At 40.5% G+C, this 27,731-nt stretch overlaps 2 protein-coding genes across 2 annotated transcripts in view; both read left to right on the plus strand.

The window, feature by feature from the left end:
- The window catches only part of CSMD1 (CUB and Sushi multiple domains 1), a 519,075-nt gene that overhangs the window by 416,717 nt on the left and 74,627 nt on the right, over positions 1 to 27,731 (plus strand). The window contains exons 38-39 of the mRNA XM_035003847.1: positions 17,736 to 17,858; positions 26,875 to 27,048. Coding sequence (XP_034859738.1) covers positions 17,736 to 17,858; positions 26,875 to 27,048 — 297 coding nt within the window. The remainder of the gene's footprint in view (positions 1 to 17,735; positions 17,859 to 26,874; positions 27,049 to 27,731) is intronic.
- LOC118010114 (40S ribosomal protein S29-like) lies at positions 3,721 to 3,932 on the plus strand. The gene has a single exon (XM_035004317.1). The coding sequence runs from the start codon at positions 3,737 to 3,739 to the stop codon at positions 3,905 to 3,907; it is 171 nt and encodes a 56-aa protein (XP_034860208.1). The 5' UTR covers positions 3,721 to 3,736; the 3' UTR covers positions 3,908 to 3,932.

The raw sequence follows: 27,731 nt of genomic DNA on the forward strand, positions 1-27,731 counted from the left end.
ATTTATTTATTTATTTATTTATTTATTTATTTATTTATTTATTTATTTATTTTTGCAGAAAATTATTGCTTTTCCTGAGAGGCAGTGAGGCATTATTGAGACAATAGTAATATTTCTCACTTTTTATTTAATAAAGTACTATTTTATTATAATTAAGAAATAGTAAAGGGAGCTAGGATAATAAGATGCATCAGTAGGTTTTTAAGTTCAATCCTAGATAATTCGAGCCTAACCCTATGGATGGCAATAACACTGTATATTTCGGGCTCCGTATAGTGAGAAGCATGTCCTAGGCACTTAAGACACCGCTCACTTTGCACACCCCCTAAGAGGTTGTCCTGAGTAATCCTTGTCAATGTAATGTGTCTACTATGTACTATATGTTTCAAATAGCTTATCTCTAAATCTCCTGACAGCTCTGAAAAGGGAGAACACACACGACCTTCCCAATGAAGTGAAAGCACTTATCTGCAGAGTTCGGGTTGGATTCCATTCTCTCTAGTTCTAAATCCTGTGCCCTTTTCATTATGCCAGTTGTCCGGCACCCTGGTTACACATAAATCCATGTAGGGAGCTTTAAAAATTACTATATGTCCAGGTCTGACTCTCAGAGATCCTGGGTTAACTAGTTTTGGGTGGAAAACAGGCATCGGTGTTTTTTTGTTTTGTTTTAAGTTCTCTGGGTGCTATGCTTAAAATGTCAAGTATGTGCTAGTTTTTTTAAAGGCAAAGCCATTTAAAATGTGTATAGTGTCCAAGAAAGATACGATACATGACAAGGTAACTGTGTAAATGATGTAAATGTAATTTTTATTCTTACATCATTTTTTTTTAAATAGACTTTGTCTTTTATAACAACTTTAGGCTTATAGAAAAAATGAGCAGGAAGTACAGAGATCCCATATACTCCCTCCCCCACCATTATCAACATTCCCTACGAACAAATGGAGAAGTTCATTTGTTACAGGTGATGAACCTAGTTTGATACATCATTATCACTCAAAGTTCATAGCTCACATAAAGGTTCACCCTTGGCATCATACATTCTATGGGTTTGGACAAATGAATAAATACGTATATCCACCATTATGGTATCATACATAATTTTTCACTGCCCTAAACATCTCCGTGCTTTGCCTGTTATCCACACCCCCCCCCACGCCTCAACACCTGGTAACCATTGATCTTTTTTTCTGTCTCCATAGTTTTGCCTTTTCCAGAATGTCATATATTTGGAATCGTAGGCTCTGTAGCCTTTTCAGAATTTTTTTTTTCCACTTAGTGACATGCATTTAGGGTTCCTGTATGTCTTTTCATGTCTTGATAGATCATTTCTTTTTGGTGCTGCATAATATTTCATTGTCTGGATGGACCACAGTTTATCCATTCCCCTACTGAAGGACAACTTGGTTACTTACAAGTGTTGGCTCTTATCAATAAAGCTGCTATAAGCATACAGGTGCAGGTTTTATGTGGGCATACATTTTCATCTCCTTTGAATAAATACCAAGAAGTATGATTGTTGGATCACATGGTAAGAGTATGTTTAGTTTTCCAGAGTAGCTGCGCCATTTTGCATTCCCCCCCACCCCAGCAATGAGTGAGAGTTCCTGTTGCTCCATATCCTCGTCAGCATTTGCTGTTGTCAGTGTTCTGGATTTTAGCCATTCTAATACCTGTGTAGGGGTATCTCCTTGTTGTTTTAACTTGCATTTCCCTGATGACATATGCTGTGGAACGTATTTTCATGTGCTTATTTGTCATTGGTCTGCCTTCTTTGGTGAGGTTGATTTGTAGGGCTTTTGCCCACTTTTAATCAAGATGTTCACTTTATTATTGAGTTTTAAGAGTTCTTTGAATATTTTGGCTGCCAGTCCTTTATCAGAGATGCTTTTTCCAAGTATTTCCCCCCAGTCTCTGGCTTGTCTTCTCATTCTCTTGATGGTGTCTTTCTCAGAGCAGGAGTTTTCAGTTTTACTGGAGTACAACTTATCAATCCGTTCTTTCATGGAACATGCCTTTAGTGTTGTCCTTAAAAAGTTATCCCCCCAATAAAGGGTCACCTAGATTTTCTCCTATGTTACCTTCTAGGAGTTTTATACTTCACATTTGGGTCTTTGATCCATTTCAAAGTAATGTTTGTGACAGGTGTAAGGTATGTGCCTATCTTCATCTTGGCATGAGGATGTCTGGTTGTTCCAGCGCTATTTGTTGAAAGTCTATCTTTGCTCCACTTGTATTGCTTTTTGCTCCTTTGCCAAAGGTCAGTGTACTATGTGTTTGGGGGGTTTATTTCTGGGTTTAATATTCTGCTCCATCAATCTATGTGTCTTTTTTTTTTTTTTTTTGCCAATACCACAGTGACTTCTCACTTTTGTTTTTATTTGGTTAAAACAGAATATAAAATGACACTTTTTTTTTCAAAATGTATTTAATATGAATGCAACAATTTGGAAAATTAATTGAGAGAATATTTTCCATTTTCCTAAAAATCAATCTTGTTTTTGGTTGTAAATATTTCTAGGGACATAATTGATTTTACTAAAAATGCCCCAATGGACACAGATACTTCCATGATTTTTAAAGCTATAGGGAAAGCTTTAAAGACATCACTTTTTCTAAAGATAATCCAGCTTATTGGGGATCACAGACATATAGTCTTAGTGGTATTTTTTTGGCATTTTATTTTAACTAATATAGCATTATCTTTGGATTAATGAAAGGCTGCTCACATATGTGCCTGTTACTTCACAGATTGATGCAGTGAGCAAGAACCGTGTGTCACTGTAATGTTGAATTATTTCATCCTGAACACGTGCTGGACAGAATGCCTTGAGTATAAGCGTAAACTATTTTTTATGTATGAGCCATATTTAAGTCTTCAGGCCATACCTCATTGGGTTAAGCAATTATGCAACCCAGATTTTTAACCCTGCTTTACAGCTTGGTCTCCAGAATGCCAATGGAAGTGGTTTCTATTTGGCAGTAAATGGGTCACCATCATAAAACCCCAACATAAAGAACGAGCTATGTCAGAATTAGGAGGCAAAGGGCCCAATGTAGCTTTCTAAGTCCTTAGTTGGGGGTAGAGAAAGAAAAAAGCCAAGAATTTCAAAAAGAGAGAAGTGGACAAAATGCTTTGGATCCCATGGAGAAAGTGTGTGAGATACTCCAGGGGGCACAGAGAGCCAAAGAAATGACTCGTATGGGGAGGTGCTGTACACACCCGAGCTCATCCACCCAGCGTTCGGTGACGTGTGCTCTGTGAAGACCTCTGGTTTCGACTACTGGCATAAAAAGGTTGATAAGATAAGCCTTTGCCCTTTGGAGTCTCCACAAGTGCACAGGACCTGAGATAAATGACTGATGCAGTCATAGCAGGAAGAGATTAGATGTTGATAGAGCCACATGCAGATGCTCAGCCTGGGATCAGCCTTTACAGAGGAGATGGCTGTCTGCTGGGATGAGTGCATGGTCCTGGGAAATAGTGGTAATAATTGGACCAATTTCTTGAATGGTCACTATAGACGTTGGACCACATCAAACGTGTCTGTGCTACATCATTCAATTATTATAACAATCCTATGGAGAAAATATTGCTTTCCTTATCTTACTGATTTAATAAAAAGCAAATAACTGAGGTAGCCCAAATCCGCAACTTGCAACCAAGTAAGTGTGGTTGGTCATTATAAAAACACTGAGGGGCCTTTTGCCTCGTTGCATCCGAGAGAGCAAGATGGGTCACCAGCAGCTGTACTGGAGCCATCCGAGGAAATTTGGCCAGGGTTCTCGTTCTTGCCACGTCTGCTCAAACCGGCACGGTCTGATCCGGAAATACGGCCTCAATATGTGCCGCCAGTGTTTCCGTCAGTACGCGAAGGACATAGGCTTCATTAAGTTGGGTTAAGTGAACTTCCTTGAACTGGTCATCCAGAATAACCTACCTTAACTGTGGATACCCAAGATACCTACTTTAATGCCAACACATTGTACATAAAATAAAAATGCTTCAATTATGGAAAAAAAACAAAACACTGAGGGAAGTATTTCAGTGTACCGAAACTGCTCTGTTGGAGGTCTCCTGCTGCCCCAGAGAAAGCTATATGGTGGCGCTGATGGGGTAGGGATGCTTTAGGCATTTTGAAAGCATAGCGATTGTGTGTTGCTCCCAGGACCTGCCTGGGGAGGTGCTCCACTGTAGTGCAATGTGAATTCAAGGCTCTGTGCAGGGAAGGGGCAGAGACAAGGGAGACGATCCTGAGATCAAGCCCCGCAAAATCAAGAGTTGGAGGCTCAACCGACTGAGCCACCAGGCGCTTTAATAGCTCTTTTAAGACCAGTCCTGGACACCCTACTATCTTCCAAGCGGGGTTCCAAAAACTTTACAAAAATTACCCCATTTAACTCTTATGAGGTATGCAGTTATTGTCCCGCTGGACAGATGAGAACCGCAGAGGGATTGGTTGGGAAAGTTGTCTGGTGTCAGACACAGTAAGCAGCCAATGGGGAGTTGGTTCCAGGAAACCTAGGGAGACAGCCCCTTCTCCCAACTTCCATGTCCTTCTGTCCCTAATGAATCTCATGGCTTGTGAGTCTCATGTGTTATAAAACTGAGCCCAGAGACAGGAAGAGAGGTGCCACTATATAGCCTAGCATGTGATTCATTCTGGAAAGCATTAACTAGCTGACGGTGAGGGAGCCACCTTTTGTTTGAGGGTACGTGGTAGAACCAAATGATTTCAAGGCTGACATACATTTATGTCTAAAATTTTCTGGAGAAATCAGGAATGGGAGGCCTTTGGCAAGGCGAAGACAAATGTTACATCAATTAAGAGTACTATTTTGTGCTAATTTATGCATGCTTTTGAATTTTTCTGCTTCAAAATACATATTCTACATGGACCATTGCTTTAAAGTTACAATTAAAAAATAAATCACGAAATCATTTCTTACATACAAATGAGGATCCCAGGATAAAGGAGTTAGAGTATGTTCATTTAAATGGTTGTGAAATAGGAAAAAGCCAATTTGCAGTTTAAAGCTTTTATTGATAGTGACTGCTATTCAGTAACACAGACAATACATAGAGTTTTTGTAACAAAATGGAAAATCAACCCAAAGTTTTCTAAGTATCATTTGAAACTTCCAAGTATTTCTTGTGTCCCTATTGTCCGTTAGATTTTATCAAAGGGAGAAATGGACATTTTATTTAAGTTCTTTGGTATTCAAAGACTGGAAAACCTATTTAATCTTGGTAGGGTGGTGTTTTTTCACTTAATTTAAATTAAAGAAATTGCACAGAGTAAGCATAAAATTTTATCTGGGACTCAGAAAATTTGGTTACTATGGAACTCTGAAATGCGTATTTCCCTAGGCCAGTTCCTCTGTGTACTTTGTTGGCATGACACGATTTTGTTTCTTTGCTGACTGCAATAGTATGTAGATCAGTACCCTGACTCTTAGGAGAAAAGAAACACTTCCGCTTTGATACGTAGTAAATGTAAATGGTAAATAAAATCTGTTTGTGTGGCCCTTAGGTTTACTGAAGGGAAGGCTGTAATAAATAACTGTTTCAGTTTGCTCACCACCCATCCCAGAGATCTGTAAGGCAGGTGCCTGAGGCTCATTTCTTTTCATTTTAATTATTTACTGAGACTGGATTTGGATCATTGAAGATAAGATTCATGCCGATGGCATAATAGAACGAGGGAGGCTGTTGGTATTAAAGTATGGGTTTAACAGTTTGACCAAATGATGAATAGATATGCATAATGTACTTTGCGTTTAGGAGAAAGCAAAACCATTAAAATTGCCCTCTAATGAAAAACGAATTCAAAGTCCTAGTCCTGATATATAGGTTTTCTTTTTCAATCACAGGTGTTAGTCAGTGAAGCGAGTTTGTCATGGACAATTTACTGGAGACCTACTATGTGCCAGGCATCATGAGCATGCTACCTGATCAAATGCAATGTCTGTATATTTCGGGAAAGGGAGCACAAATTAAAGCCATACCAAATAGCTTTATATGACCTGTAAATAGCCCAAACATAGGAAAACTAAGATTATATATACATATATTATCTAGGTACTTGGCTAGCTAGCTATGTACGCATCAGCACATACGTAGGTGTATGTATTCATCTGTATAGAATACATTTATACATATACATACACATGCATGTGTGCATACATGTATAAACATGTGTATATATTTATTTATCCATATTACACACATATAAATATATGCATATATGTGTATATATTTATATATTTATATATGTGTAGTGCACATATGTGTTTTTGTAAATATAAAAGAATATCGTTTATGAAATGTTTGGGGGGATATATATTTATCCACTTAGTCCCTTAGAAAATGGCCTAAAAATTGCTTATGTTGCTGTCTTCATGGATTACCCCCATTTTCAGAGTAGAATACATGTTATACTTCACATTTTGCACCTTGACAAACATCGTCTTATCCTAAATCATGTCCCTGAAGCCCTGTGTCATGAAATCAGTTCTCCGTCTGGCATCATTGAGTTTCCACTACGTGCCAGGCACTGTCATAAGCATTTGACAGTGCTTCTGGTCTTTGAGTCCTTTACCAGATCTTCAAAACACTGTTATTATCCCCATCATACAGAGGGGTCCTGGAGACCCAGAGAAGTGGAAACCCCCTAAGGTTGCACGATTGGACCACAGCAGAGTTGGGACTGAGGCCGTCTGTCTGGCGCTGGCCCTTCCATGCTTGGCCGCCAGGCTCTGCATATGTAGCTGCCCTGAGGGGCCCATCCTGCCTACGCTGTGCATCTACAAGGGACTTCAGTTAAGATGTTAGCAAAGCCCATGAAGAAAGGTCCCATCTCCACTTGATCTAAAAACATAATCATCATGTGCATATGTATTAAAAATATTACACATTAAAGCTAAAAGGAAAAGAAAAGGAAAGGTCTACAATATGAGATAGGAGACATGAATCTATCCCTAGGGATCTTCCAAGTAAGTGTGTTTGTTACAAGTTTGGAAAAATAGCTCGGACCAGAAGGTCAGTTCAGAGCCTCAGCTGGCAACATGAGCCGGAGACCACAGTCTCTTGGTGCTGCGTTGCTCCACGTCCAGCCCGCCCCAGTTCGTCCTGGCTCTGCTGCAGACCCAGGGAACAGAGTCGGTGGGGTTCTGATGAGTTAGGTGAGCCTACACGAAGTTGTGAAACATCCACTAGAAGCTTGGCTGGTTTCTGCTCCTTGATGTCAGGGCGCATCGCTTTGCAGGATGGGTTTGTGCAGCTCTGTGCAAGGCTAGGAGGCGCCGTGGCCAGCCTGCGGAAGCCTCCTTCCAGTGACCATCTGGTAGTGCCCAACCTCAACTACTGCACATTCTGCTGGGATGAAATGTTTTCAGACGGTACAGTAGGGTTGTGCAAACTTGATATTGTTATTGAGAACGTCATTTTGGGATCTTGATACTCTGTAGGAGTTTAGATACAATTTCAGATTAGATTCAGTCCTTCTCTTTAGGATGAGCTATGTTTTACTCTATGATTTTTCTGCTTCTTTTATTTCATTTGCAAAGATTGAACATGGCTTAGTCCAGCTTTTTGTGTTTTAACTGGAGTTGTGAACAGGTTCCCCTTGTCTCCTTGATAAACATGAGAAAGAAAAGTTTGCACTTAAGTGCTCAGTGGTAAATCTGGGTCTTGTTTCATGGAGGCCATTTATGGTCCCGAGAATTGGACTGTGTTAGTTACTATTGTTCATCTCGAAGAAACATAAACTCTGAAGGAGCAGGTGCATTTGTCCATTTGACTCATGGCTCTATCTTTTTAAGTACTTGTAGAATGAATATCCTGGCCCCTGTCAGAGAAGATGTGAGGAAACTATTTTTTTTTTTTTTTACAATTGTTTTTTAAGTTGCTGCCATGTAACCAGAGTGACTCATGAACATGAGAGGTTTTCACCCTTTTAGGCTGGATAGGTGAGCCTTTTCCCAGACAAGTAGCCCGAGATGTGTGCTCGGCCAGGCAGTCTCCTGTCAGCTGACCAGGGCTCTGCTCCTCGTGTCCGTCTCCAAAATACTTCTACATCTGGTTCAGGCACAGAGAGAGCATGCACTTATTCAAATGCAAAATGATCCTGAAAAATTGAAATTGTGCATGGTTTTATATATATGGTTTTGAGGAATTAATATATTAAACACAACCCTTTAAAGATCATTCTGCATATTCTGTGCATAACAATTATTCTGTTCCTTTCCACTGAATGATGAAGTTTATTAATTTTACTAAAATAAGTCTATTGACATTTTAACTTTCATATGATGATTCTAAATCTAAAGTTATGGGAAGATAGGAAGCTTAACACACCTTTCTATCTCTATGAGTTCTTGAAATAAATCTCCCCACAGAACGATGTAATGCTGGTTACTTGAAATGTTACAGTCATGTACCATCCAGAAAGATTGTTTCTATACATCTGTCACCCATACTGAAGCTTTTTGAAGAAGAACATAACCAGATGCCTTGTATGATATTATGCATTGAATTACAAGAGTTTAGAAACCATTTAAGCATCGCTAAAAGGAAGTTTTCAGGTTTCAAGTTTTCCAGTTTAGCCCTTCTCAACCATGGTCATGATGCACCATGTGATCCTTTATATGTGGAGTCTTGGCATAAGGAATGTACGTAGGTACAACTTATTTATTCCGTACTGACGTCATCATAGTGCCAATCAGAGTCAGAGGATGCAGCTGACTCTTCACTCACACTGAATCTAGGCCTGTGCCTTCCATGCACCAGCTTCCCTGGCTCCTCCCTCATCCTTTCTTTCTTTTATTTTAAGATTTTATTTATTTATTTGACAGAGAGAGACACAGCGAGAGAAGGAACACAAGCAGGGGGAGTGGGAGAGGGAGAAGCAGGCTTCTTACTGAGCAGGGAGCCCGATGTGGGGCTCGATCCCAGGATGCTGGGATCACGACCTGAGCTGAAGGCAGATGCTTAATGGCTGAGCCACCCAGATGCCCCTCCCTTATCCTTTCTACAGTAACGCACCACCAACTTTCTGGAAGCATGCATGGCTGCCCACTCTTCTTTTATCTTCTCCCTTGAGGTCTCTGTTGGTCTGTTTCCAAAGTATAAAAGATTGAGGATCTGACCAATAAAGCAGGTGTCTCCATCGATTCATACAGCATTTCCTATTAGGCTTACATCAGCTGAATGACCACTGGTTTAGACACCAATCCCTAGTTTGTACGGTTTTTCTCCATAATAGAGCCCACAGCCCTGCTCTCATGGCACTAACTATGCTATATACACAATAATTTTAGGATTTAAGGTCATGTTCATCATAACCTACAAATTACCCAGGAGACATTGTTAAACTCTTATTTAAAACGATGCAAGGAGGCAATTCTCACTAGGGGAAATGGGAAAGGATATTTAAGCAAATGCATAAAATATTTTTAAGCAAACAATTTTCTTTCCACAAAAACTCTAAAGATGTTCCTAATTATAGGAACTGACTAGTAGCTGGCTCAGTGTCGGCTATCGGCGCATACTGGAACCATGACCTTAGAAAGCGGGGCTTATAAACCGAACAAATAAAAACAAGACACATCACCACAATGAGAAACTTTGAGGGATGTTTAGAAGCAAGTGAAAAGCCAACTTTCTAAAAGAGAGCCGTCAGTGACGTCAATGCTGTGGATTCCTTTCTTGGAAGGACAGTGACAGAAATTGTGAAACACCAAGATTTTGTACTATTAATCTACACTTAGATTAGCAGCACCATTTTCATCCTGCCTGGAGGTCCGTTTAGACTCATTTAGGTATAATTAAAAAATAAGCCATTTAGGTAATTGAAAAAAATGGCTCTATTAGGGAACTTAGATTATAGAATTACAAAAAAAATTCTGAACAATATTTGCCAGTATCACTACACAGATGAGGTTAATTCAATACTGGTCTCGTTTTCTTATTGAGATCAGATTTCATGGAAGGTGTTTACCTTTAAGCTACGGATAGAGTTGAAATATTAGTTTTTTGACTACAGTTAGTTATGTAAATGCTCTAGGGTCCAACTCTACTAAGATATATTTATTAAGACTAACAAAGCAGCAAAATCATAAGAAGACTGGAGCAGAAAAATGTCTGATCTCAAGAGGCTTTTGTATAAAGTTCATAATTGAAAAAGACAGTATGCCCCAGAATGAGAAGAAATCCGGCGCTTGCAGGACCAGAATGTGAGAATGTTCAGAGGGTTTAGATTCAATCAGGAATCTTGGGGATGGGGCGAGTAGGAGCTTTGAAGTGTTTGGATATTTTTTGTCTGAGGGTGAAAAGCTGAGCACTCTCAGGTGACCCATAAATTACCTGCTAGAAGTTTGCTTTTAAAACTCTATGATTTCATTCTTTATTAATTCGATACTCTTCTATTTTTTAAAGATTTATTTATTTATTGAGAGTGTGAGCACAAGCAGGTGGAGGGGCAGAGGGAGAGGGAGAAGCAGGCTCCCCGCTGAGCAGGGAGCCTGACGTGGGGCTCAATCCCAGGACCCTGGGATCATGACCTGGGCCGAAGGCAGACGCTTCACTGACTGAGCCACCCAGGCGCCCCTTGTTACTCTTATTCTAAATAATTCACACACTAAGCATTTGGTTGAAATCTGAGGTTAAAACAAAAATCCAAAACCAAGTTATTTCCTTAAGAATCCCATACTCTCAATCCAGTCTTTGTTGAGGGGATTCCTCACGGAGCAATGTTGAAATTGGAGGATGTGGAATGCATTTCTGTTGCCTCTGTGTGGTGCTTCCCCCTAAAGACCTTATATTCATTATTTACCTAAGCCAGAGCAGGCGTGTTCTTCGGCTTCTAATGCTCCAGAGCAGAAACCAGCTTCTCCCTCCCCTGTCCAGTGAGTACAGATCATTAATGACTTGCTGAAAGCTTGCTTAAGTTGTGAGTAGGAAGCACATTTACGAGGTTGATTAAATCATTTTACTCCAATGGTATCTAATTGTAATTTTATAAATCTAATTAAATGTGCTTGAACTAAACTTGGTAATAAGAAGCACTTACCCGCATTGAGTATGATGGGGGGAAAATCTGTTGTTAAATGAGAAGTGACCATTGCATCCCTGCATGTAGGGGCTGATTGGAATATCCCAGAAGATTTATGATACGGGTCTGTACTTTATGGGGGTGGGAAGGCTGAAGGGCTTTTATTTATAGTGGAATGCTATCATTGTCTGAATATCTTAAACAAAACAACTGTTAGTCTTCCTACTTTGCCACAGGCTGAATGAGTCTATAATAAATCAGGATCACTCATGGTAAAATTAAAAGCTAGGATTTCTCAAGTAAATGCAGAGTATTTTGTGTTGTCACTGAAATGTTCACAAGATAAAGTGTGTTTCTTTGTATGTGTGTGTGCACAGCTTTGTATTATCTGTACTTTCAACTGAGCTGATTTGAGAAGTATCATTTTGGGATTTTTTTACTTTGTCAAGCACGTCAACACTTAATGCTATGAACTATGTCAAATACTGGGGAATGGTCAGGGGCACATGTTCTCTTGAATTTGTTGAAATCTAAGAAAATGGCCCCATGAGAGTTGTTTTCTTTAAGATGATAGAAGAGAATCTGTATTTCCTATTTCTTTTAGATTTTATTTATTTATTTGAGAGAGAGCGAGCACAAGCAAGGGGAGTGGGAGAGGGAGAAGCAGACTCCCTGTTGAGCAGGGAACCCTATGGGGGACTGGATCCCCAGGACCCTGAGATCATGACCTGAACTGAAGGCAGATGCTTAACTCACTGAGCTGCCCAGGCACCCCTGTATTTCCTCTTATTTTAAGGAAAGAATATAAGGTAAACTGGCCGATTGTGTACTGCCTACCAAGCCAGCTACACCTACATTTTTTTAATTTAATTTTTTCAACCTATATTTATTGAAAGTATTTGATTTCCCTAAGGTAGACCTGGCAACTTATTCACTTATAATTGTCATAAAAACTGATTTATAGCATTTATGTAAACGGAATGCTTTCTCTTGTTATTTTTTCCAGATGAACTAACATTTTAAAACATTTTTTTTGAAAATTATGTCATTATTTATACAACATTCATAGGCTAGTGTGTCTGCAGTCTTCACTGAGTTAATTCTGAAAACCGTGTCCAGTGTCACTTGTTTTAGTGACGTGTCGAATAAACACAACTTTCTTGCATTGTTTCTAGTGGTGGAGGAAATGACAGCATCCGAGAAATAAAACATGGGGCCTGGGTGAAGTCTGGCTTGGGTGAGCCTGAGCTGACTTGCTTATCCATAAAACAGAACTAACAATGAAAACACCAGTTTTCCCTGTCACAGTGCTGTTGTGAGGATCAACTTAGTGTAAAATTATATGTACAATTCCATATACAATGTGAAAGGGACTTTTTGGGAAACATGACACGAGTGCAAGTCATTATCAGCCCTCTGTGGCTGCAGGTAACTGGGGAGGACGGGCAGGTACATGGGCCAAACCGCAGGGAATCCCAGTCCAAGATAGTTTCTTAAGGAAGAATGAAGTGTTTTCTTTAAAACTCTCAGCACAGTGCATTCACACTGCTTTACGTTGGCTTCTGACTATAATTCCACATTGTCTTTGTAAGTCTTAGCCGAGACACGCAAGTTCCCTCCCAGCTGGCTTTGACAGGCGGGGCCCCTGGGCCAAAGTGGGAAACCGCAGAAATTGCCCCCTGGGGACCTCAGCGCGCTCCTCCCTTCCTCCCTCCCGGGGGTCCTCCTCTCCTGCTCCTTGCTCAAGCTCTTAGCTCCAGCTTCCTTTAACCCGCCATCCTGCAGATGCTCAGTCGTACCTTACCCCATTCTTCCTCTCTGTATGATGTCCCCAAATGAGAACATCCCCATGGGGCAAAATACCCAGTGGTACACGCATCGGTTGCCGCACCTGCCCGAACGTGGCGTGCATTTGCATTCCTCCTCTATCTTATATTATTGTTGACCATTCTTTTCTCCCCTCAAAGTATTGATGTCGTGGGAAGAAATAAAAAATTAAGAATATCACAAAAACAGGCTGTTTTTTTAAGTAACCCCTTGTTAAACAATTATGCATTGACTTATGTGATCGTTTAGCATGTGTCATATTTATATGGTAAATATTGTCTGCACGCATAGTTTATGTCTGTGTGTCACATGCATTTTTGTGCCACAACACAGCATCTTCTTTCATGGCTCTTAGTTTAACTGTTTTGAGTTTTGTCCCCTAAAAAAGAGTTCTCTCAATTTTCTTTTTTTTTTTCCAGCCTATTTTCCTTTAAAATGTATTTATTTTTCTTTAAGTACAATGTTCTCTTATGGTCATCAGGCTCATAGTCCTAAATCCTCTGAGCAGCTGATGGGCTTTCCTCTGGCATGGCTCACATGTGGGCAGCCTGGGACCCACAGAAAGAGTGACAGAAGGAGGAGAAGCCATACGAAGTCTCGTCCTCCAACGACAACCATGTCTACGCTCTCGGCATGCCTTCCACCTCATCTCCCTGCCACCACTTTTCTGGGGTCCAAGGCCCTCCTTCCAGGGGGATCCTGGACTGCGCTCTCGTCAGCCCAGCCCCCCTGTGTGCACTGTTCCCACACACAGAGCAGAAGTCGCCGTCCCATCGACCCACTCAGGGCTTTCCCCCAAAGTATTCTTCCAGACAAAGCTCTTCACCAGATTCTGTGGTTCTCATTAATCCCAACTGGAACCAGTTTGGATGAATATTTGCCTGAAGAATGAGCCTGTGTCATGTTGGAGGAAGAGTGGATTTCAGCCATGGAGTCCTGCAGGTGTGAAGCATGGACTGGTGGTTGTGCGCCCTGTAGGGAGTTGTTGGGGAGGTCACACCCGGTGTGTCTCGGCAGGTAAGGGAGGCTGGACCCTACAGTTGTTCTTTTACAGTGACTTCAAACCAGGGAACTACAGTCCTAAGGAATGCAAACTATTCCCAAGGTCTGTCAGAGAGGAACGTTTTAAGAAGATCAGTGTCCAAATCCTAAATATCCAAATGAACTTTTCTTTCAGGTCACCTTGTCTGAGTGGTTCCCTAACACAGGGTATTTCTCTCTCCTTGTTCCTTCCAAAATTTCTTCACAAAAGAGATGCCTGCCTGCAGCCTCACAAACCATGTACTTCTTAGAGCCCCTGATACCTGGTTTCATTACGCAGGCACTGGAATTAAACCAGTGAGGTACTGGGACGGGGGAGTACAAGCAGACCAGGGGCAGAGAACGCAGAGTCCAGGATACATTGGGTTGAATTCTGACAAAGACACAATGTGGGAAAAGGTGGTCTTTGGAGCGAGTGGTTCCCTGGAAACACATACGGAAAAGATGAATCTTGAGCTCTACACCTCCGCATGTACAAAATTGATGCAAGATGATTACAGACCTGAGTGAGAAAGGTCAGACCTAAAGCTTCTGTGAAAATACAGCCTCATGGAATCTGTCATCCCCCCGCATGAGCTTGGGTTAGGGAAAGACTTCAAAAGAACACCCTTTAAATCTCCAGTACCAAAGGGAAAAGAAGATACATGGGACTCCATTAAATTTTAATATCCCATCTCTCAAAGCACCTGTTTAAGAGCCTGGTCAAGGCAAACCCAAAAAGTGCAAAGATATTTGAAGGATGTGTATCAAACACAGACAGTTTAGAGAACTCCAGGAAGAAGAATGCAGAATATCTAGTAGCTACCACTAGCCTTCCATGTCGGAACTGACAAGTTTATAGAATAAAAAAGACTGGGCATCAGGCATTGACAAGAACGAGAAAAATTGGAGCCGGTGAACATGGGAGTTGATACATTCTTTCAGGAGAAGACTTGGTAGCAGGTGTGAATGCTGGAAATACCATTTATGAGCCAACATGTCCGCTCTGAGAAAAACGCCCACAGATACGCGTAACTGCACTCATCCAAGGACATACGCAAAGGTTGTGTAGCGTTAGAAGGCGGGTTTACATCCTTAGATGCGGTTGACATCCCCTCTGTCCTTGAAGCGTGTGTGCAGGTGGTGCTGGTGGGGGCCCAGGGTGGGCTTCTGGGGTGCAGCTAATGTTCCGATTCTTCATGCTGATCACACGAGGGTGTGTTTACTATGTAAAAATCTGCCTAACTATGGAATATGAATATGAATTTCTGTTTGGATCTTTCCATACAAATTTACCTGAATACCTAAAAAGCAGGAAGAAACCAGCAATCCAAACGACAACAAAAAAGAGGAATAAAGAAACAGACCGAAAACTGTCAGAGCACCAAATGGAGGTAAAAATACAGAACGTTGGTGCGAGTCTGCAGAAACGAGTGGTTTTCTTTGTGCGAATCTAGTGGCTTCCAGCTCTTTGTTTTCAATGAAATTTAAGGAGTTCTCTCTCAAACAGTTTCTGACAATGGTGATATTTGGTTTTATAGCCAGAGAGGTGTGTGAAGAGAGGAGTTTGTTAGAGATCGCTCTAACAAACTATTTCCTTTACCTTCCGTGAATGAAATATCTATAACAAAACACTTGTTCAAAGTAAGAATATAGCAATAAAATTGACACTCAAACTTGTCACTTTCTAAAAATCAGTAATGCATAAATAAGGCTTATCTCTATGTCACTAATGTATCATGAATGTATATCAAAATGGCTAGCACAGTGTATTGTAAATGAAATCCCACTTTCTTCCTTTAAAATATTATAAAAATTATCATAGCTTTAATTTAATCAATTATATATTATAAAGAAAATGACAACAAAATTTTGCAGCTGGTAAATGTCCCAGGACTAGTTATAAAGGACTTTCAAACCTAAAATCACATTAGACTATGTTTCTGTAGGGATTGTGGAATGGAACAGTTCAAGGGAACACGGAATAAAATAAATTTGGGGGTAGCCTTGTATTTTGTAAAAATGAATATTTGGAAGTTTCAAATCACTGTTTTTTTTTTTATTGTCTTGGATCTGAGGAAAAGTGATTTTTTTACATCAGGCATAAATGGTTACCATAACTTGTTTGTCATATAACTATCAATTATTTAAACTTAAGAGGACAACTTTTAGGTTTTTAATGAAAAAGTGTAAGGAGAGAAATATACATATATTTTAAATTCCTTTAAGGACATGCGGGTGGAGTTTTTCACCAAAATTAAGAGCATGTTTGTGGACGAGGGGTAAGGAGGTGGGATGAGCATGTGCAGGAGAAAGGGGTGGTGTGGGGAGGGCCAGCAAATCTGTCCCTGCCGGGGAGGGGTGGGGAGAAAAGCTGTGGAAACCGGAGTCCGGTTCTGACCTTGGAGACTGGGGCTGCTCACCTCACAGAAATGCCAAGGGGAGATTGGAGGCAGTATTTGGGGCCTGCAAAGTGTCCTGTGTCAACTCAAGTCCCATTTCTTCACACAAGGCCTGGAATTTGGGCACAGGATTGGGGCTTCCCCTGCAGGAGGGCCAAGGCCACTGGGGGCGGGGCGGGGGGGAAGCCTCTTGTGACACGCCCCTCCCACCCCCTACAGGCAACACCTGCTCAGGGCTCACTGGTTTCTGGGGCTGCTGGTGTGGTTTGCATGTGAGCGTGGACATGCATTTAGAGAAGACTGTCCGGGGGGCCCTTTTCCCTGCTGCCTGGAGGAAACTGTCTTCTCACACCAATGTGGTTTACCTTCCTGGGATTTCAGCGCCCAGGCCATGCCCTCGCTCGCTCACACTCAGACACTTGCTAGTCTTGCTCCCTCAGAGCATCTTTGAAAATATTAAACAGAATCATAATGGCAGCTATTTTATTTTATTTTATTTTATTTTAATTGTGTTAGTTACCATACATTACATCATTAGTTTTTGATGTAGTGTTCCATGATTCATAGTTTGTGCATAACACCCAGTGCTCCATGCAGAACGTGCCCTCTTTAATACCCATCACCAGGCCAACCCATCCTCCCACACCTCTCCCCTCTAGAACCCTCAGTTTGTTTCTCAGAGTCCAGAGTCTCTCATGGTTCCTCTCCCTCCAATTCCTCCCCCCCCATTTTTCCCTTCCTTCTCCTAATGTCCTCCATGCTATTCCTTATGTTCCACAAATAAATGAAACCATATGATAATTGACTTTCTCAGCAATTTCTGAGAACCTCCCCCTGCCCCCTCTTTGGAGAACAAAAGGCCAGGTGGACTTCCACATTAAATATCTATTCCAGTCTCACTTCTCTCTTTACTCAGGTTCCATCCCCATGCGGTTATCACCTCCACTTCTTTGGGTTTTTTTGTTTGTTTTTTGTTTTTTGTTTTCTTCTACATCTTCTTAGTACATTATTTTCCAAAGCAGAAGTGCACACACACACACACACACATTTATAAATATGTCATCAGCACCTGTTTAAGGGCAGACATTATACTCAAGGAAAAAATGTGAAAAGGCAGTGTTTACAGTGCAAGAGCTTGTACCCTTCAGGGAGAAAGAGATTCACGCCAATGATTAAACCAGAATCAAATAATTGCAAAGCAAACCAAATAGCATTTTCACAAAGGAAGAGTTAATCATCCAGAATTTGCAGATCACCACTGTAGGTAATATTAGCTCCAAGAAAACGACCGATTCCACTGGGCATGCCCCATCAGATCCTTCCGGGCTGAAGCAGAGCTTGTAAGAGTTAGTTCAGGCAACTGAAAACAATCAAATCCATTTTAGAAGCACCCTTCTTGGTGAAATGAAATGAATTTTATTTGAAATAGGCATTGGGATTGAAGCTGAGTTACGGATTTACAAGTTTATAGGCACTGAAGACTTTTCAGAAATAGCTATCCTGCCTGGAATTCTAAAGGTATTCCAGTTAGAGAAAATTCTTACTTGTATCGGTAGGTAAAATGCTTGAATATCCATATAAATTTTGTTGTTTTTTTAATTCAGTGATAGTTAACATACAGTGTTATATTAGTTGCAGGTGTACAATATAGTGATTCAAAAATTCTATACCTTACTCAGTACTCATCACGATAAGTGTGCCCTTAATCCCCTTCACCCATTCTCCCCCATCTTCCACCCACCTGCCCTCTGACGACCACCCACTTTGTTTCTACATGTAAGAGTGTGGTTGTCTCTTTTTTCTTTGTTCATTGGTTTTGTTTCCTAAATTCCACATATGAGTGAAATCAGATGCTATTTGTCTTTCTCTGACTGACTTATTTCACTTAGCATAATACCCTCTAGTTCCATCCATGTCATTGCAATGGGCAAGATTTTATTCTTTTTTTATGGCTGAGTAATATTCCTCTGTGTGTGTGTGTGTGTGTGCGCACCGCATCTTTATTCGTTCATCTATTGATGGACACTTGGGCTGCTTCCAGATTCTTGGCTACAGTAAATAATTCTGCAGTAAACATAGGGGAGCATGTATCTTTTCAAATTAGTGTTTTTGTTTTCTTTGGTTAAATACCCAGTAGTGGAATTACTGGAACAAATGGTAATTCTATTTTTGACTTTTTGAGGAAACTCCATGCTGTTTTCCAGAGTGGCTGAAGTCTGCATTCCCATCAACAGTGCATGAGGGTTCCCCTTCCTCCACAGCCTGATCAACATTTGTTGTTTCTTGAGTTTTTGATTCTAGCCATTCTGACAGGTGTGATGTGGTATTTCATGGTGGTTTTGACTTGTATTTCCCTGATGGTAAGTGATGTTGAGCATCTTTTTGTGTGTCTGTTGGCCCTCTATATCTTCATTGGAATAGTGTCTATTCAGGTCATCTGCCCATTTTTTAATTGGGTTATTCAGTGTTCAGTCATATAAGTTCTTTATATAGTTTGGATATTAATGTCTTAGTGGGTGTATCTTTTGCAAATATATTCTCCCAATCAGTAGGTTGTCTTTTTGTTTTGTTGATGGTTTCCTCTGCTGTGCAGAAGGTTTTTTATTTTGGTGCAGTCCCAATAGTTTAATTTTGCTTTTGCTTCTCTTGCCAAAGGAGACATATCTAGAAAAATGTTTCCACAGCCAGTGTCAAAGAAATTATTGACTGTCTTTTCTTCTAGGATTTTTATGGTTTTAGGTCTCACATGTAGGACTTTTGAATATCCATTTTGAATCCATATAAATTGTGGATAATCATTTTATTTAAAAATATTTAAGAGAAATAGGTCTAAGGATTACTTTTAAATTAGCAAATCCTTTTCACATTTTAAACCTCATTGATATTATCATCCTAATACAAAAAGTCCTTTTTTCAGTTTATTCACTCATGGTATTGGTAAATAACTGATAGAAGATGCAATGAGATTTTTGTAACATTTAGATATGCCTAATTCAATTATAATAAACTTGTATAGAATTTACTTTTCAATTTAATTTACTTTTAAATAAATAAAATTATTTATTAATATCATTCTGAAAAAGCTATGGTTTCTCTAGCTACATCTTCCAGGCTCAATAAATTAATCTGTGGGGTCAGTTCTGAAGGTGGTTTACTGTGGTGGATGTTCATATTTGAAGAAGTGGAGTTCTAACTTTGTAAAACTCATTTCAAATATTATTGTTCCTTTCAGAAAATGTATACTCACAAACATTAAATTTTGCATCTATTTTCAGCATATTTGTGATCCCTTGAAGACCACTCCAGGAGAATGGCAAGACTACCACCTTTACTGTTATCCCAGGAGGCCCCCCTTCCCACATTGTTATATTTGTAGCTACTGCCCTTTATTAAGTAGTTACTGTAACTCTAGGCTTTCTCCTAAGAGCAGGAAAAGATTGTCTCCTTTGAGATCTATTAAACATTTATCTGTGCAGTATTAATGCAGTGTGCATATAAAACTGTGTGCCTATAAATCCAGTAACATACAGAATGTATTATATAGGTGTGTTTGGGAGGAAGGGAATGAGGGCATCCGATTTTCTGATGTGTCCAAGCTGGTTTTCAATTACTCAATTCTATTCCAAGTTTCTCAGAGGAAATGGAGACAAATTATATGTAAGATTTTTCTGTGCATGTGCTCATTTACCTGATGAAGATTTTCCACCCAAATGCACTGTACAAGTTGGTGTGGGTGATTTCGCTCTTTACATCACAGTGTCACTGCAAGTGGGGCTGTCGAGGCCATTTTATATCCATGATCGTCCCTCTGTGACTATGTAGGTAGTAGAGAAAAGTACCTGAAATAATAGGTAATGGCTTCTGTTTTGCACAGCAAGATCAGTTTCGTATAGAAGGGTCTTACCATTAAAAGCAAACATGACCTGATCCCTTGAGAAAAAAAAAAAATGGTGATGTTAAGTATGTTTCTTTTCTAGCGGTAACTTGTCCCAGCATTGAAGCTCAGCTCTCAGATCACGTCACCTGGAGACTGGTTGCAGGATCGTTGAATGAGTATGGAGCTCAGGTAGTGCTCAGCTGCAGTCCTGGTTATTCCCTAGAGGGCCAGAGGCTGGTACAATGCCAAGCTAACGGAACTTGGAGCATAGGCGAAGAGAGGCCCAGATGTCGAGGTGAGTGGCGGGTACCCTTCCCAGATAACGTAGCCATTCTGAATGATTGGCATCACTGGCAACCACCTTTTAACCCACCCCTGTAAGCCCTGTAGATTAATTACATAACAAAATGGTATTTCTTGTCATTATAATGATGAATATGGATTTTTATGTGACACGCTTAGAACCTGACTGCTGGATTAAATGTTGAATGTTGTCTTTTCCTTATTAATGATGCATTTTATATACTTTAAAATATTAGGATATTCAAATATTCATATCAGCTCAAAAACAGATCCAGGCCTATGTTTAAAAAGATAACTCTTATTCCATGCACTGACTATTCAAAACTTCTAATTAGGATCGTGGGAAATAGTATTTATACTGAAGATACTGCATGCTCAAATAATGACTGTCTTGAAAAGGGAGATTATTATTCTCATAGGTACAAGATAAGCTGTTAAGCCTTTGAGTGGGTTTCATAATAAATATGAATAAATAGAAAAATAAGACAATATTAGTGTTGTTCAGAGCATTATTTGATTCTGATATATTTAACATACACTCTTTAGCAGGTTGTTCACAGGAAATTATCAGGCACAAATCAAGTAGTTAGACTAGTGTCAAATGCATAAAACACACAGCTTTGTAAGAATAAACCAGAATAAAATCAGAAAAAGGACCAAAGAATTAATGCTTTGCTGCCTTTGATATGGTCATTCTAATTCAACTTTTAATAGAACCAATGGTAATAAACATATATTAAGCTCTTCACCAAGAACACAAAGATAAATTAGGGAGGGTCGGTGAACTTCAGGGGCTCACTCATAGTCAAGGTGGACAGCACCCCTAGATCCCCAAACTGCCTGAAGCGTGTTTTCCAGAGTAATTATTAATGGTTGCTGGTCATTCTCACAAGTGTCCTGGTTTGACTCATTATCTGGTCACTGAACTCATAGTGCATTTCCTCTGTGTTCTGCTCCGTCTGAGTTAGTGCATCCCCCCTTCCCACACCCACGCCCGTCATCCTCAAAGGTACCCACCGTGAAGCTCAGCGCTGTGATTCAGAGACTCAGCCATTAAGGTCAGCAAGGAGAATGAAGGAGAAAGATTTGGAAGCCTCTACCTTTTGCCTATCTCAGACTTTTCTAGCCAACACCCTTTTTGTCAGTTTCGAACCGAATCAGAGTCTTAAAAATAGGCACACATTAAGTTCTTGGGAGTGGGAAGTTCACTTCTGTGGATGCAACAGTGTAGTCTAGTTTTTGCTCGTCTCTCTAGCTGTCTGGGGCACCAGGGGAGGATCATGTCAAGTGGATATTTGCTATGCCCCACACTTTATGCTAAAGGCTCAAATCTCCATTCCAGAACTGACACTTATAAGAAGACTCATATTTAGAAGAGTGTTTACAAAACCAGGCCTTCCTGATTGTTGAACCAACCTCCTTAGCAGCAAGTTTCCACCTTCTTTTGGGGGGAAGAAAGCAACACTGGGGTTCTACCATCCACAAATTGTATTTTTGTCTCCATCCTTCTGAAATTCTAGCAAGTCTGTCCTTCTGACTCTAATAGACTTCAATCTGGTGATTGCAATACTGAGTTTGGTCTAGGAACAACAACCAGAAATCCATGTGTGTGGGGATATCTCCCACCAACTTAGCACACAGATGGATTTCGTAAATTGTCAGCTGTTCATTGACTCGCCTTGCTTGGCATGAGTTGTTATATCACACTTTGTTACTTGTCTCTCTTGAATGTCATCGTGGACATGTGGCCTTGTCCAGAGTCAGGGGGGTCCATGAAGTCATTGCTTGCTATTTGTGTGTGTTTTTATTTTATTTTATTTTATTCTATTTTATTTTATTTTATTTTATTTTATTTTATTTATTTTTTATCAAGTTTGGTAGTTCACATCATCACAGTGTGGCCAGAGAGAGTCCCTTCTACCTGACTCCATCTTGTCCTTCTAATGTCTTTGAAGTTGTCCCTGTTTTCTCATAAAGACAGGATGTTTTATGCTCATCCTGAGGGTTTTTTTTTTTTTTTTTTTCTGGCCTAAACATGGAATCAGCCATTCTCCAAGGAGCGCTTTTAGTGGAAAATGGTGTTAGAGACCCACTTGTGTGCCCAAGGGTATGCATCATGTTGTTCATGTTATCGATGGGTAGAGAAAGCTAACACCAAGCCTATCCTTATTTTTGTGACCAAACTGAAATTGTTCTGTTTCCTTTCCCCCAAAAGACTTGATATGGATATTTTTGATTAATTTATATCTCTACTGATTTTTTTTTAAGTTTTGCACTAACTAAAGAGAGTATCAAAGATGTTCTTCTTGTTTCAGAACATTGATGTGTCAGTGAGATATCACAATGTCTAACATTGTGTTCAAATTGTGGTGTGATCTGAAAACTCAGCAGTCTTCGCCCACCCCCCTCCCAGTCCTCTCTTTGGTTGAAATGTTTTGGAAGTGATTCCAGAGAGCACAAGCCTAGAAACCCCCTCACCTATGATAAACCTCTATGGGACATATACCCCAGCCCCTTGGACAGTAGTGGTTCTCAAGGTCATTCATCCCAGGCATCTCATAGTGTTAAACACTGTTGAGGACCTGTCTTCATTCTCTGTTGCTATAGAATCATTAAAACACATTGTAGAACAACACAGATTTGTTATGTCAGAGTTTCTGGGGGCAGATGTTTGCCACTTTTTAGCTGGGTCTTCTGCTGAAGGTTGAGATCAAGGTATTGGCTGTGTCCTTATCTGGAGCCCCAGCTGGGGGAAGATGGGCCACACTGTTTGTTGATGGAATTTGTGTCCATGCAAGTTAGGGCTGAGTCCTCACACTGTTGCTGATTGTGGACTAGGAAATGCCCTCAGCCCCAGGAGGCCATGTGTAGCTCTTTCCAATGCACTGCCCATCCCTCCAGGCTCTCCAGTGATTCAAATCTCTGGCTCCAGGAAGGACTCAGTTCCTTTAAGGGCTCCTTCACTGGGTCAGTCCCAACAGATAATCCCATGTTGATTAGCTCAAAGAAAACATTCATAACCTCATCATGGTTCTGCCTACACCAAGGGGAGAGGATTTTACACCAGGGAGCAGAAATCTTAGGGTACTATCTTTGAACTCTGCTGGCTGCTAGATCCCAAAGACCTTTTTAAGATTTTTAACATAAATTCAAATCAAGAATTATTTAATGTGTTTATATTAATTCATTAAATTTAAATGGAAAAATCATTATTTATTTAAAATAATAATAAGATAATTACACCTTACCATGATACCATTTTTCAGTAAACAGTAATGACTAATTATTATCAAAAATAAAGTGAAAAAAATTTAGAGCCTTAACATGTATACGATATTTTATGGGTTCTATAAGAAAATAAAAATAAAGGTATGTTTTAGTTCATTCTTGCTACAACACATTTTCATTTTATTTTATATTTAAAATATGTTTAAATTACATTTATCTCCTATTTCCCTACCTTGCCAACATACACTCAGAAAAACCCGATATGAATCCTGGAAGCAGAATACTTTTTGAAGGGTTTGTGTTATCCTAACTCCAGGTTCCTGAGACCAAACCCAGGTGAAGAGGACAGGAGACCTACTCCCACCTTGAGACTGTGAGCTTTGCAGTCACTCTCTTTCAGAAGAACCAACTTCCAATGGTTATCCCTAAAGAGACAAGAACACCAGATTAAAGTTCCATCTCCCGGGTGTCCATATATCTCCCTAGCACAAGAACTACATCAAAGTGGGAGGCTATTGCTTTCTTCTTGTTACATTTCTTTATTGTTTGACTTACTGCTTTAAAAAGTAAGAAAAATATTTATAAAAAAAAAAAAGAAAAGTAGTTATCACAGAAATCCGTGAACCAAAAAGAAAACATCTTTGCATTTTAAATTTACACGCAACTCACAGACAGAGAGTGCTACACGGGGCTTTTGTTATATTGTAGATATTCAGAGAACACAGCCTGAATTTTGGAACATGGCTCCTTAAAGAATGTGTCTTTAATGGAAGGGAAAGAGGCAAATAATTCATTTTGAAAACTTGAAGGGAGAAAAGAACATGGAAATGAGGCTTTACCTTGGGTGTTTGACAAAGCCTGTGTGTGTGTGTGTGTGTGTGTGTGAGTGAGACTGTGTTGGGGAGTTCTCCCTTTCAATTAAGGTAGCTTTTCCAAATTAGTGCTGCTATTTTCATTAATGTATTGGGTTTCCTGCCAACTGAAACTCTACCATCTGAGGCCCCATTATCCAGCTGCTGAAAAGCTAAAAGTTTGCTCCATTAGCTCTTCTTTACAGTCTAGTGAACCTTAGTGGAGGACAGACCTAAAATATATTCATTCCCTGGGTATTTTAAACAGAGGCTGAAAGAATGGGGCAGAAGCAAAGCAGCGTGAGCCTTTCTGCTAGTCTTTCCACCGAAGGTGTGTCAACACCTCTGAGGACATGTGCTCAGAATTCATTGCTGGTTAACACTTTTCTGACCCATGCAGAAGTTTCAGAACACGGTCCAATTATCCTAAATGGCTACACATGGATCTTTAAATACCATAACTCAAGGTGAAGTTCATAGTGTGTTAGGGAAAGGCTTAATTGAAAGTTCATAATAAATCGTAAAAAAAAATAAAATTAACACTTGGAATTCATTAACATTTGGTACAGCAGACATGTTAACAATATTACTAAATGCATGAGATGTAACCCAATAAGAGTTTAGGGACCCCAGAAACTAGTAAATCTACAACAGTAACGTTCTGATCACGACCTCCTCTGGAGCTGAACTGTCCGAATTCTCGGTGAGCAATCCCCCTAGAACACATACCACCTGGCTGTGTCTGTCTGCTTGAAAACGTACCACAGCCATGACACCTCAGAGTAAGATCGGCCCCAGTGCAAAAGACTGGTCTAAACAGCACGCCCATAAACTCTGTCTTCACTCAAACTATCAGTCAAGGTGTTCACACTGAGTCAGTTCACAGAATGGGTCCCAGGTCTGCTTTGCGCTAGTTAACCCTGACTGGGCCCCGGTCCCATGCAAGGCATGGCTTTGCTGTTTGCATGTGTCCCCTCTTTGAATCCAGTGCACAATTCCGTGTGGCAGGCACTGCTCTCAACCCTTGAGAGAGGAGCTAATGAGAGCCCAGGGACTTGGAGGAGGCAATGGCAAAAGGCACCGTTGAACCTGAATAGCCTGCAGCCAGATCTGTGTTCTGAATCGCTGTCTTACCGCCTCTGATCAGTTTACTATTAATAGGGACTCGGGATTGGTAGCTACTTGCCACCTTTGCCCTAAGCCCCTTGCGAACAGCTCAGTGCAGCCGGAACTCCCGTGTGCTCTTCTTAGAGTGGCCCTCAAACCCTTGGTTCTTATGTGGGGGGGACACACAGAAGCCCCTGTGGCGCAGTTGGCCTTGATGACTTCGTGGTTTCTTCTTCCCGTCAGATTCCACTGACCTTTTGTGCTCAAACGTTTCTGCGTTTGGAGTGTGGAGAGTTGGGTGGTACAATAAGGATCAATAACGAAAGCGATCATTAACTCTGTCTCCCCAGCTGGAGTCATCTTGTTGAAAATGGACCCTGTTAATGATCATGCTGGGAAAATAGGTGTACATGGGGGCGCACAGTCACTCCAGCTACAGCGACTGAAGGCCTGAATTTTGTATGTTTTTTAATTTTCAGAAAGGCTTGGGGGCACCTGGGTGGCTCAGTGAGTTAAGCGTCTGCCTTCGGCTCAGGTCATGATTCCAGAGTCCCACATCAGGCTCCCTGCTCAGCGGGGACCCGGCTTCTCCTCTGACCCTCCTCCCCTCTCATGATCTCTGTCTCTCTCTCTGTGTCAAATAAATAAATAAAATCTTAAAAAAAAAAAAAAAAGGAAAGAAAGAAAGGCTCCACATGGCCGCATAGTCAGCATTTTTACGCAACTCTCAATCCCAACAAATCATGCTAAGTCAACGAAAGAAACGGTGAACTCAAGCCTTCCATTGGAGCGAGCATCCTCAGTTTTGTGCAGCAGTTAATTGACTTGCATTTTAAATTTACACGCAACTCACAGATCACTCTCGTTCCTTAATTCCCACAGGCCACACCCTTGTCCAGTCCCTGCCCTGTGGTTCTCCCGGCTGCTGCACACAGGAGGGCGGGCAGGCAGCCCACGCATTTGACCAGCCTGCTTGTGGGATGTCTATACACTGCACAGTTTTATAATCCGCTCTAAATGCTCACATTTTCATTTCAAGGGTGTAAGAGAAGGAAAATTAAGCTTCCTATGTGGTTGACCTACCCAACTCTAAGCAGACATCCCTGTCCCTAATAAACATTGGGACTGAAGATTTTGTCATTTTTGAGCAAAAGAATAATCCGCGGACTTGAAATAATATTCGCTTTCTGTTTTCCTTCTAGTGATCTCCTGTGGAACCCTCTCCTTTCCCCCAAATGGTAACAAGATTGGTACGCTGACGGTCTATGGGGCCACGGCCATATTTACATGCAACACGGGCTACACCCTTGTGGGGTCTCACGTCAGAGAATGCTTAGCCAACGGACTCTGGAGTGGCACGGAAACACGATGTCTGGGTAAATTCATCTATCATCTGGCACTTCTTTTGTTCACATAAGCCTTAGAAATACAGTACGCTTGGGCAAAGCCTAACACTTCTTGCTATAAATGCTCCCACAGAGCACTAAATCCTCCCTCAGGCTTCAGCACTCCCCTTCACACTGGGACTTCTTCTGGAAGTAGCTAAAGGGCTTTTTTTTTTTTTTTTTTAATTTGACCAATAAACAAAAGTCACTTATTGCCTTAAGTGACTTAAACACTATTTTGCAGAGTGCTGAGGATATCACCACACTTAATGTCATCAGGATTTTAGGACACACAAACATGATATTCAGAAATATGACGCACTTTATCTTTTAAAACTTTAAAAATTGTGTCAGTAAGTGGAAGTAAGATCAATCAACGTAAATACAATGAATTATTTCAAATGGAACGCACATACAATAACTTGTTCTTCTTTTGCCCCAAGGTGAAATTTTTCTGCATGCTAATTTAAAAAAAAATTGAGTTGAAAATTTTTTCATTTAAAAGATCTTTTGTGAATAAACATAAGGAAATTGTTGAATAGGCAGCTTAAAGTATACTGATTTATAATGCTCCCGTAGGTCTCCAAGTAACTTGTAAAATACGTTAACTGCTTTTTGCCCTTTTGACTTCTTTCTGGGATCTCAGTAATTTAGTAATCACTCAAAGGCTATAG

The sequence above is a fragment of the Mirounga leonina genome, unplaced genomic scaffold (genome assembly GCF_011800145.1).
Source record: "Mirounga leonina isolate KUSES-001 unplaced genomic scaffold, KU_Mleo_1.0 Mir_128, whole genome shotgun sequence".
Taxonomy (NCBI): Eukaryota; Metazoa; Chordata; class Mammalia; order Carnivora; family Phocidae; genus Mirounga; species Mirounga leonina.

Excerpts from the sequence above, each read along its gene's own strand:
- LOC118010114 (XM_035004317.1), top strand. The coding sequence starts at position 3,737 with ATGGGTCACCAGCAGCTGTACTGGAGCCATCCGAGGAAATTTGGCCAG.